We start from the raw sequence: 13,371 nt of genomic DNA on the forward strand, positions 1-13,371 counted from the left end.
AAATGCATACGCAACTTGCAATGAAAGTCTATTCAGTGAAAATGTTGACGTCTGTTGCACATTCATGGACGTTATGGGAGCTCGTTCACAATGGAACGTGTTCCTAAAATGTGTAATTTCAAGTGTGCAATTTCAACACCACTAGCGTCACCAAAGATTTCCAAAAATAATCACTGCTTTCAAATTGATTACAGAAAATGTCTTCCATTGGTTGTAGAAACAGACATTCCCAATACAAAGTCTACTACTTTTAACATCAAAAACATTACACATCAGCTTTAACATTAAAAATATATTGAAATACACACAAACACACAAGTAATCTTAAAGCCTTTTATTTCAGAAAATGCAATAACAGTCAATCAGGGAATGATTGCGCAGTTATCGTACTATTAGAGTTGATTCAAGTTCAGCCATCTATTGAATTCACAATTTGCTCTATATGAAGCTATATGCCTCAGTCGATGTGGGGATTCTCTGTTGCTCATCTCTAGACCAGCCTGGCTTTGTTCAGGTCATGCTGGCTGCATTAAACACTTCTTGGCGCTCTGGTGGCTCTGGTTCTCCAGTTTCCCTGTGTGAAAGAATGGGGAGGGGTGAGGTTAATGGTGATTCAAGTTCCAGTGACCTTTTCAAAGCTCCCTGTCAAACAACGAAAAGCTGCCCTGCTGAGGTGAGGGTTGGGATCAGGAAGGGGAATTTATGAATCCGTTTACACACATGCACACACTCCCAACACATGCTCTGTTATCATACATAGAGTGATTGAAATTCTGTAAATGTCATGCTGCCACTTCATTACAATCTAGATGATACATCTGTTACATGTAGTCCATCTGTTACATGTAAAGGGTGCAAGAAATTCTGAGAATATTGATTCAACTAGCATATAGTATATAACAGCAACAGTTTTGAGAATGGTGCATGGGTGGATGGATGGATGGATGGATGGATGAGAGTGGTGGGTGGGTGGATGAATGGATGGATGGACGGATGAGAGTGGTGGGTGGATGGATGGATGGACGGATGAGAGTGGTGGGTGGATGGATGGATGGACGGATGATATTGGTGGGTAGGTGGATGGACGGATGATATTGGTGGGTAGGTGGATGGACGGATGAGAGTGTTGGGTAGGCGGGTGGATGGATGGAGGGTGGATGGATGGATGAGTGGAGGAGGGTGGGTGGATGGATGAGGGTGGGTGGATGGATGGATGAGGGTGGGTGGATGGATGGATAAGAGGAGGGTGGGTGGATGGATGGTTGGATGAGATGAGGGTGGGTGGATGGATAGATGGATGGGATGAGGGTGGGTGGATGGATAGATGGATGGGATGAGGGTGGGTGGATGGATAGATGGATGGGATGAGGGAGGGTGGATGGATGGGATGAGGGAGGGTGGATGGGATGAGGGAGGGTGGATGGATGGATGGATGGATGGGATGAGGGAGGGTGGATGGGATGAGGGAGGGTGGATGGATGGATGGGATGAGGGAGGGTGGATGGATGGGATGAGGGAGGGTGGATGGATGGATGAGATGAGGGTGGGTGGATGGATGGTTGGATGAGATGAGGGTGGGTGGATGGATGGATGAGATGAGGGTGGGTGGATGGATGGATGAGATGAGGGTGGGTGGATGGATGGATGGATGAGATGAGGGAGGGTGGATGGATGGGATGAGGGAGGGTGGATGGATGGATGGATGGGATGAGGGAGGGTGGATGGATGGGATGAGGGAGGGTGGATGGATGGATGAGATGAGGGTGGGTGGGTGGATGGATGGATGTGATGAGGGTGGATGGATGGATGGATAAGAGGAGGTTGGGTGGGTGGATGGATGGATGAGAGTGAAATGTTTCATTTATTTTTAGGACTTGGTATCATGGGTAACATTATGTTGTTGTTTTTTCCCCAGACATGTTATATGGTAATACCATAGTATACTTTGAAGTACCTGGGAGAATGTAAATACCATGGTAAATGAATAAGGAAATCATTCATCAAGATAGTATCTGTCAAAATACCAATATGTTTGGTCCATTTTCCCAGAAGAGAGGGACTGTAAATTTAAATGCATATATCTCCTTAAGGTGTATTTTGTCAACTTTCTGGAGTAAATTCTCATAAAGATAACCTAAAGCTATAAGCTAATGTACTTCAGAGCTAAACCCCACCACAATTTTGATTTCAAAAGGTACCTGTGTGGAGTAGACTAGAACAGGTAAATGCAATTCCATTCACGTGTAGGGGATGTGTATATGCAATTGTTGTGTCTAAAGTAGACCCTCAAGGCATCTCCATTGCAGACTAATATGATCTGAGGGCTCAGGTCAGTTGTCCTCCAACTGTGTATGCTGTCAGATCCTGCAGTGGTGAGACCTGCCTTCACTAATACTGCATTATTGTGTCTAAGAGAGGCCTGTTCAAAGCTTTCAGCAGTCTTCATCTCTGAAAATGGAGCCACAGAATCAATAGCGAGGGAGATGAGGCTGATCTGGCTAGCATCATCATCTCTATTCTGGGAGAAAGCGCACACACTTATTTCCACCCTCAATCTTGGCTGGCTGCCTCCCCCCCCAAAGACAACGCATCAGATGTAAAGCCATAGCATCTGTTGACCTCCGACCACAGAATCTAACCCACACTTATGACATCAAAACTAGCTCATCAGTTGTTTTCTTTTTGTCTACCCAATAAAGCGGAGCTTTAAATAAAAACCAGTAAACAACATTTCAGAAAGATATGAATACAATGTTAAATATATACACTCACAGAGCATTTTATTAGGAACACTAAGGTCCTAATAAAGTGCCAGATGTGGTCTTCTGTTGCTGTAGACCATCTGCCTCAAGGTCAAAATGTTGTGCATTCTGAGATGCTTTTTTGCTCACTACAATTATACAGAGTGGTTATCTGAGTTACCGTAGACTTTCTGCCAGCTCGAACCAGTCTGGCCATTCTCGTTGACCTCTCTCATCAACAAGGTGTTTTCGTTCATAGAACGAAATATAGATCACATATAATAAATAATATATATTTATAAATCCCCAAACAGACTCATTTTTTGTTAAAGAGCAGCCTATCCACTGCATTAAATATGCTGTTGGGTTCGGAACAATATGTAGGTAAGTGAACTATCACTTAAAAATGACGAGAGCGCTTAAATCCAACATCGATGGAAAGACAAAACATTGCTTACTCCATATTAGCACAAAGAAATGTTACAGCACAAATGCAAATTGTCAGCAACCTAACAGGAGATGCACTTCTAGAGCTAATGGTTAGGTTGATTCTGTATTGCCTGGTGAGGCAACTTCTAAGAGGCCAGACATCGATCTGGCAAGATAATTTCCCACTGATTGCTCTGTTTGGGGGCTGCTGTGAAGCAGTTTATTTCACATGCTGCAGCAAGGGAGCCATCCCAATAATAGGCACAGTGTGTCCAGAGTCTTGCCGGGACTCCATCATCCACCTGGCTCTCTCCCAACAGCCTGTACACAGATCAGGCATTGAAATCCAGCCTACATGTAATTTTGCCACCCGATAGAATAACAACCTAGCAAACAGCACTAACATAGACCCAACCTGGTCTCATCTTAAGAGCCGTCACTGTTTGTTGGAGTGTTATTTGAAAGTAGAATGTAGCAGGGTCTCCACTGGAGTTTAAAGGGATTTTGACCCAAAAAATTGTATTCTGTCATCAACTCAACTTCATGTAGTTCAAAGCATATTTTCCCCGTGGAACACAAAATTAGTTATCTAGTAGAATGTCCTCTTTTCCATACAACGAAATGGCGATCAATGGATGGTAATCCCTAAACAGTACCATAAAAGTGGTCCATACCACTTGTGTGCAATATTTAAATTATTTTAGCCATATGATAGCCATGTCTGAGGAACAGGCTGAAATTAAAGTTGTTTAACATATGTCGTACCCTCTATGCTGCATGGTGGCCTGCTTTGTTCTGCATGTACACAGCCCGAATGCTAGTGTATTGGGAGAAAATTCCTTCATTTCTGAAATACAATAATATGTGGATTCAAAAGTATTTACAAAATTATTGCTGCATCAAAATATGACAAAGTTGAGATTTAGATGCATATCATTTAGAATACATGTTGCCTACCATGCAGAGAGAAAATAAATTATACTTGCTTAAATTATTAATAATAATTATGTTGGCATGTGAAAAAATACAATAAAATGAATGAATAACCACTAACTTGACCAACACAAAAAAGGTGTCTTTTTAAAGTGTAGAAGCTGGACTATACATTAACCTGCTGACAAATTAGAAGTGTTCTGTTTTCACAGCAAATATGATTATTTACTGTACACCATACTTGTCAAACATACGATCAAAACAACATACAGTTTGGAAAGGTCAGACTGGAAATATTGTTTTACTCCGACAAATAATATAATTAATATAAAGCTGTGAAAGCACAGAGTATATAAGTTGTAAACATATTTATTGCATGAAACAAACAAAATAAGTAGAATAGAAAAACAGCAGATGCTCCCGAAGAAAACAAGCTCAAATATAACGTGATATGTTTAGATCTTAAAATAATTCAAAGCTACCTCAGATATCCTTTTAATCATGCTGGTGCAGGGTCTCTTACAAAGCGGACCAATCACAGCCGTTGTTGTCTGCGTAGACTTGATGCATTGTTCGATTTTTGTAGAGGTTCGACTCTACGAGAAGTATAAATCGACCTTTAGGTCCATTGTTCTCCGTTTAGGCAATATTATTAGAAAAAATACACAAGCTTAGCTTTCATTGTAATGCTGATGATGCTCTGCTTTATATTTCCTCCAGACTAAATGGAATTTCAATGTGTAGCCAGGTTCACAATGTACGATTTTGGCCACGATTTTGCCATGTGAAAAAATTCAGGGATTTTAAAAGATTTCTCTTGTGGTATCATCAGTCAAACAGCTATTCCCCAAAAAGCAGCTCTACAGGAGAGAAAACTTGCATTCCTGTTCCTGCTACCGTTCATGTTTGTAGCTTGCTATCCTGCTTAGCATTTCTTTTCTTTCCATTTTCAGCATTTAATCTTTAATCTCCCATTTTTTTTCGCACACATTGTTTTTTCTGCTTTTATACTTTTTAAAGCAATACAACTACATGCCTTATACCGTGCAAGCCCACCTTTCCACTTCTATCAATCTCAAACCACTGGTGATCAGGAACCACATCAACAACAACAATTACGTAAGGGATTCATATCGATCTCAAACCATCGCTGATCAAAAACCACCACCACTACAACAACAACAAATAATTATATAGGCATAGTTATGGCATCTGCTCATATTATCGCTTTGTGCATTGCATTATACATGTTTCCTATAGCTCTTTCCGTCAGAAGTGAAGGATTGTCATGTGATTATTGTAAGGAATTAGTCAGGCTGACAGAGAAGTTCAATGAGTTAGAAACACACATTCGAATGCTAGTGGAGGTCAGGGAGAAAGAGAAGCAAGTGGATACTGTTTCGGATGCGGGTAGTACAGCGAGCAACACACACACACACTTTGATTCCAGCTGTAGAGTCCCCGCAGTAGGGCATCTGAATGATGGCTAAACAGCATACTCGTAAGCAAAGTGACACCACTCTCCCATTCCTGTTAAGATTTCCAATCGATTCTCCCCATTCAGTGATGCACCCACTGAGAATCATAATAAAAGCGCACTTGTTATTGGTGACTATTGTAAGGAACGTGGAAAGAGAGAGACTCTCTTTCAGCCACTATTGTTAAATGCATTTCCGGTGCCAGAGCGACTGACATAAAATTTACAAATGCTGGCTAATGCTAAACATAGATTTTCTAAGTTGGATTTTCATGTTGGCACTAATGATGTTCGGCTTCGCCAGTCAGAGAGCACTAAAGATAATGTTAAAGAGGTGTGTGAACTTGCAAAAACTATGTCAGACTCTGTATGTTCTGGCCCCCTCCCTGATCATCGTGGTGACTAGGTTTATAGCAGATTAGTGTCACTGAATGGCTGGACATTGTCTGGAGAATAGCATTGGATTCATAGACAATTGGAAGACCTGACCTGAAGAAAGACAGACACCAACCCTCCATGGAAGGTGCCGCTATCCTCTCTAGTATTGTGTCTCATAGTCTTAACAGTGAGAGTATTTCACTAACTAGGGCCCAAGTCAGGAAGCAGACAAACTGGCTGATCCGAACGTCTGCTAGCTGCCTTGAGACATCACACAGGTCACATAAACTACAACACATAGAGAATGAATCACCTGTATATCATATAGAGACTGTGTCTGTTCCCCGAACTACCAAACAAAAAACCTATTGCTATTTAGAAACAATTTGCCTAATGTCAAAATTGAAAATAACAAAAATGAAGATAAACATCATATAAATGTAGGATTACTAAACATTAGATTGGTTTCATCCAAATCACTATTTGTAAATTATTACAGATCATAGTTTGGATTCACTTTGTTTGATTGAAATTTGGATAAAAACAGATTAAAATATTAGTTTAAATGAGTTTATTCCCTCATGTTATTGTTATAATCATGAGCCTCGTCTGAAAGGTCAAGGAAGAGGTGTTAATACAATTTACAGTGATATTTTCAGTGTTACTCAGAGGAGAGGATATAAGTTTAATTCTTTTGAACTGATAATGCTTAATGTGACATTGGTCAGATATAAATAAAAAAATCTTTGTAGTCATTTGTTCTGGCAACAGTATATAGACCACCAGGGCAATATTCCGAATTCCTTCGAGAATTTGCTGATTTTCTGTCAGTTCTAGATGGTTGCTGTGGATAGAGCTTTAATCATCGGTGACTTAAACATCCACATAGATAATTAAAATGATACACTGGAATTAGCATTTATCGATATTCTCAACTCTGTTGGGGTTAGACAAAATGTGACGGGTCCAACCCATCTGCAAAACAATACGCTAGATCTAATTATGTCATATGGAATTGATGTTGATAATATAGAAATTCTGCCACAGAGCGATGATATCTCAGATCATTACCTCACCGCTAGTATGCTGCGCTTAGCAAAGGTATCTCAATCTACGCAACATTATAGTTCAGGTAGAACTATTCTTTTAACTACTAAAGATGGATATTCCATCACAGCATAGTATTAATGACATTATGAATTTCTTTACTGACAAAATGGAAATCATTAGAAACAAAATTGGAATTATGCATCCGTCTGCCACAGCACCCCAGAACACAAAAAAAATTTGGTCGATAAATACCAAACCGTCCCAAAACAGTGACCCTAGAACCATGAGAAATTTGAACCGTTACACCCCTAGTACAGTGACTGCATTTATCAGAGTTACAAATGACTTGCTCTTATCATCTCATTGCAGCTGCATTTCTCTTCTAGTGCTTTTAGATCATAGTGCTGCATTCGACACCATAGATCATGACATTCTCTTGGATAAGCTTGAGAATTATGTTGGCATTTGTGGACAAGCATTAGCTTGGTTTTGGACCTATCTCTCTGACCGTTACCACTTTGTGTAAATGAGGAACAGCCAGATCAAATTAAAGTTAAGTATGTAGTGTCACAGGGATCAATTATAGGGCCTCTGATTTTCTCCCTATATATGCTACCCCTGGGAGACATTATCAGGATACACAACTGTATATTTCTTTGAAACCCGACGAAATTTCATAATTTTCCAAATGAACAGTGTATAAATTATATCAAAAAGCAGATGGCTAAAAATGTCCTTCTATTCAATTCTGATAAAACAGAAGTACTAATTATTGGACCCAAACCTCAAAACATCATATGAAAAAATATAATCTGACTCTTGATATACTGTAACATCAACTTCGACAGCAAAAACGTAGGTGTTACAGTATATATGATCGCAACATAACCTTTTAAATTTTTTTTAAATATTTGTAGAACTGCATACTTCCACCTCAGAAATATCGCCAATTATTAATTTGCCAATTGCCAAAACTAATTAATGCGTTCTTGACCTCAAGACAAGACTTCTGCAGGTTTAGTAAATAAACTTCAGTTGGTTCAAAATGCAGCAGCGAGAGTGTCAACAAGAAATACGATCATATCAGCCCCATTTTATCAGCGTTACATTGACTACCTGTTAAGTTTCGTATTAATTAAATTCTGCTAATTACTTAAAGCTTTGAACGGTCTTGCTCCAACATATTTAAAAGACATTCTGTCACGCTATAATCCATCAAGCTCATTAAAATGGAAAAACTCCGGCCTGTTAACAATACAGAGAATATAAAATTCCACAAAAGGAGGGAGATCCTTGTCATATTTGGCTGGAATGGATTATATTTTAAAGGTGTTCAGAACTCAGACACACTCTCTCAGTTCAAGGCTAGACTAAAGATGTATCTATTCATCCAGGCATACACCTAATTTATCCCTAAATTTATAGATATGCTGCTTTAGTTAGGTCTGCCCAAACCGAAAACACTTATTCTTCAATTCAATTCTTTACTTCATTGCCATACCAAAGTAGCTGTCTGGAATTTTTCTTGGTGAGTAGGGCTGGGATAAACGATTATTTTTTAAACGATTAATCTAGCGATTTATTTTTTCGATGCATTGATTAATCTAACGATTCATTTTTTTCAGTCCGATTCGATTTCGATTCGATTAATCGACTTGTGACAACACCGGTAATACCAGTTTCATCGGGGGTGGGGGTGTATAAAATGTAAAAAAAAAAAACATTTGCCGGGAGTTTGATTGACTGGCGATCTGATCAATCAACCATAATACGCCATTTTTGTCCGACAAAGTAGTCAGGAGAGAGAAGATTAACGTCGGTGGATCTGAATTTGAATAATGGATTGTAGGCTACCGTACTGACGTCTTTCCGCGGTTAAAACAACAGTCCTTCTGATGTAGGCTACATTCATGTTTAGCCTATTTGATGCTATAAATTAACCAAGGAAAAGATGATCGGTTCACGAGCAGCTTTAACTGAGGCAATCTGTCACGACACATTAAAGAGCCACAAAATAGTAGGCTATTTATGGTTTAATTTTCTTTGAATGACCAAATTTGAAAGTTGAGACTTTATTAAATGTTACCTGCTTGGTCCTGTCTGTCAGCGCGTTGTCAGTGTCCTCTATGTATTTTTCACGACATTCATAGCTATAAGCGCATTATTAATAGCTATAAGTGAAAACTTTAGGAGTCGACAACGTATTATAGCCTACTCCAACATCGAGTGCAAAGTGGGGAGTTGAAAAAAAACTTACGGTGCTCTGTCATCTGCAGCTGCAACCGGGTGGCGCCTCTTCAGATGCTGGTGCATTGCCGTGGTGCTAGAATGGAAGGCCATCTCCATTTTGCAAAGACGACATATCACGGAATTGTTTCCTTTTAAATTAAAGAATTCCCATACTTTAGAGGAACGAGTGCATGCCGCCTTGCACTTCTGATAGTCTGAGGAGCCACTCGTGTTGCTACTACTCGCCGGCGCCGCCATCTTTGTTTTGGGTCCGACGAATCGACGCGCATATTTTGCGTCTAAGTATTTTTTGCGTCGACGTCATCGATGACGTCGACACGTTGTCCCAGCCCTATTGGTGAGCTCATAACAAAGATAATAGGGTACACATAAATTACAACAGATATTATATCAGCAACATTGATAACAACAATAGCAGTAAGAGCATCAGCATCAATGCAAAATAAGGACCAGCATCATCATAAAGGATCAAGATACCAAGTACTAAATACAACACAAAATCATACAGTCCATCTTTGTAAAGTGTTAGATGTAGTGTTGCCACCTGTCCCGGTTTTACCGGGATTGTCCTTCTTTTTAATAACCTGTCCCGGGAAATTTATCCACTCAAGGCTACGTGAATATGTATATTCAACTATCTATTTTCTCTCCACTTGAAATAGCCTATGCGTTGTGCACAGAGTGGTCCGTGTCTCTTGTGTATAGAATCCGCTATCATTGGCTCTGGGACGTGTGACGTGACGTAGGCTACGTCATCTAGCGCGTCTGTCTTCTTGGTAGCTAGCCAGTACAGGCGGCAATTTGAGAAGCAGTGTGAAGATCGTCGTTCGTTAGCGTTAACATGGGTGGCGACGAGACGGAAGACGAAGATGACAGTGTGTTCACAAAGACGAACAGGCCAGTAAAAAAGAAAATGAAACGTTCGACATACTTTAATAATGACTCCACATGGCTAAAGCCAACACCAGGCGACCCACTTTATGCTACCTGCTCCGTATGCCCAGTTAAAATTCTGGTTAAACATGAAGGCAAAACTGCTTTGGATGACCATGCTAAAATGTGGACTGTACTTTAGCTGAATGCATCCTGGCATTCATGCACAATGTGATGCAAGAATTTGATTCATCTATTACGGTGCTTGAGAGTGACAGTGCTACTGTGATTGACGTTTACTCTGTGATGAACCGATTGCGCAGTCAGCTTATCGCAAGGCGCACAGACAAATTCTATGGCAGCAAAGCAAAACAAATACTGAGGAGCCTTTTACCCCAGCAACAGGAACAGTTCAGGAGCCTGGTAGACAGATTTTTTGAGAAGGCAGTGCTGTATCTTGAGGATAAATTTGACTTCAATGACCAGGTTCTTGCACACATTGGCTGTCTCAGCCTTCACGGAGGACAATCACTCCAGTGGTCAGAGCTGGAAGTTTTAGTGGAAAAACTGGCCTTGGATGTTGAAGAAGACAAGCTGTATGGTGATGTAGTCATTCTGAATGAGGCATTACACACCATTCCAACAGACCTTACCCCAGACAGAAAGTGGGCCTATTTTTTTAGCAAGGCAACTGAATCCACTGAGCTGTTGAAAGTAGTTGCTTTTGTTTTTCCATACCAGTCAGTAATGCCTATGCAGAAAGAGTGTTCAGTCATATGGAGCGATGTTTGGTCCGATAAAAGAAACAGACTGTCAGTTGCAATGGTGAAGTCTGAGCTTCAGGTCAGATTGAATTTCAAATTGTCATGCACTGAATTCAAGACATTCATTGAAGAACAGAAACCACTGATAGCTGCAGCAAAGGAAACGCCAAGTATAAATGGAAGACTAGGTAAGCTAAGGCCCATTTATGTATGATTTTGTTATTCCAATGTCTGATTGAGACATACTAAATAAAAGTGGCTATAGATGTGGCTAAGGTATGGTAAATGCAAATCTAATGTCATCCCTCTACTTATTTCTTTAGCAAAGCAAAAGCAAGCACAAGCACCAGTATCTAAGCAACCAGGTAAGCTATAAGTCAAGTAAGATAAGTGAGAATACTTGAGATGTTTAAAATATTCACGACTATGCACAATCTTACTGCACAACGACCAATTGTGTCTTCTGAGTCTAATGTCTAATGGACATTTTGAGCAAAGCGGTGGCCGGGTCATTGATTTGTCCAGGTTTTTTATCAGACATAGGTGGCAACCCTAGTTAGATGCAGATATATAAATGCCAGAGGAATTAAGTATGCAAATAATATTACAGTAAGTACAATCAAGGAAACTTGTGGACTTCGATGTAATAGCTCTAAGACGTTTTCCTGAGGGAAGAGGGGTTTTTGAGGTTATTGGCAGGATGAGTAGGATCTTGCAGAATTTTCTTTCCTTTGCGCTACATATGGGCCACATAATGGTCAGAAATGGCAGTGAGATTGCATCCAATAATTCTTGAGGCAGAGTGTACAATGCCACTAATTAGCTTCCTCTGCTGAGCTGTTGGAGTTGCCAAACCACACTGTGATTGAGAAAGTTAGTGCGCTTTAGATTACTGCCCTATAGAAATTAAGCATACCATCCTTTGATACTCCAAATGTTGAGTTTTCTAAGGAAAAAGAGTCTTAGGTGATCTTTTTTGATATGGGTTAAATTGTCATCCCATTTCAGAGATGCAGAAATTTCAGAGATGCTTTCAACTCAAGGTCATTTATGGTCAGTGGCAGATGGACATTTTGTCGCCGCTGCAGGTCAATCGCCATTTCTTTTAATAACCTCAGTGTGAGGTTATTAACACAGCACCAGTCAGTCAGGAAGAACACCTCATTCCTGTAGGCTGATTTGCTGTTATCCATGATCAAACCAAACAGAATCCATTGAGCAAGGGAGTGATGAACCTCCAGTTGACTTATCAAACAGTTTGAATGGGTTGATTGTATTAAACGCTGAGCCTCATAGTCCACAAAGAGAACAAACGCATAGGTGCCAGGATCTTCTAATTATTGCAGAATATAGTGGAGGCACAGAGACATAGCATCATCCACAGGCCTATTAGCAGATTCCTGACTTCATATTCCTCAATTTTGAAAGGAGTCGGAGAACTGGTCAACATTGGCTGACCGACCGAGCTTTGGGTTTTGTTGTCAAATCAACAGTATCACACAATGAGATCATCCGGCAGTGACAGGTTATCAGAGATGACTGATGCTCTGGACTTATGGCGTGTGATCTGCTGCAGGCCTTTCCATACGTCCCTCAGGGGGTACAAACTATTCATGCGCCCATGCTCATCAAAAACCACTCTATGCGCGACACACATCAGGTTCACAGCGCAACAGCAGAGGGTCGTGTGAGTCGACGCGTCTGTCGCATTGTGCGGTTGAGCAGATGACATCCTACAGTTTCTTTTAATATTAGTTGCGTTTTGCTTTCAGAACAATAGCCTACTTGTCTGTAAATAAACTTTTTATTATAAAGAGATTATAAAGCTGGCATACATGGTCTTTAACATTCCACACAGCACTTCATATCACTGAACCTGCTGTACATTATTTTAATGATTACTTCAAAAGCTTTGCAATATAAACATCTTAAAAGTATGCACATACAATAATATGGTAGCCTACCAAACACGTTTTTATAGGCATTAAACGCAACACTCAATTTTATGCAATATGTAACAGGGGTCCCAGCTCTGTCTCTCTACCCACCAAGGGGTCTTTGGTCCAAACATGGTTGAAGACCCCTGCCATACACCATGAGTATCACTGGCCTTGAGTTTACTTTCCATCTTGTTCTTATAGTTAAGTTTTGGTTTAGATTTAGTTTCCTTTTTGATAGCTCTTACAAACTCGTATTTGGTAGCTTTGTACAATTCCTTCACTCCTGAATGTATTATATCTGAGTGATGATGACCAACTGCAGCACGTGCCAGACAGACTTCACTTCAATCTACTAAGACAGACTTCACAGAGGATGAATTGATGCAAACTCCAACATGGGATTCTTCATGAGCCGCTGTCTGAAGCATGGGCTCAGGATGGAGTTCACCAAAATGACATGCCATAAGCTTCCAGCCAGACTGCAATGCTCCTCACTTAATGATACCTATATCATCTTGGTCAAAGGAGAGACAACA

The 13,371-nt window shown here is 40.3% G+C and overlaps 1 protein-coding gene across 2 annotated transcripts in view; it reads right to left on the minus strand.

The window, feature by feature from the left end:
* Nucleotides 1-310: 310 nt before the first annotated feature.
* Nucleotides 311-13,371, minus strand: part of trip4 (thyroid hormone receptor interactor 4) — a 94,646-nt gene continuing 81,585 nt past the window's right edge. For both annotated transcript variants that reach the window (XM_052146394.1, XM_052146387.1), the window contains exon 13: nucleotides 311-574. In XM_052146394.1, the coding sequence (XP_052002354.1) occupies nucleotides 516-574 (59 nt within the window). In that variant the 3' untranslated portion in view covers nucleotides 311-515. The remainder of the gene's footprint in view (nucleotides 575-13,371) is intronic.

Source organism: Xyrauchen texanus, chromosome 2 (genome assembly GCF_025860055.1).
Source record: "Xyrauchen texanus isolate HMW12.3.18 chromosome 2, RBS_HiC_50CHRs, whole genome shotgun sequence".
Lineage (NCBI taxonomy): Eukaryota > Metazoa > Chordata > Actinopteri > Cypriniformes > Catostomidae > Xyrauchen > Xyrauchen texanus.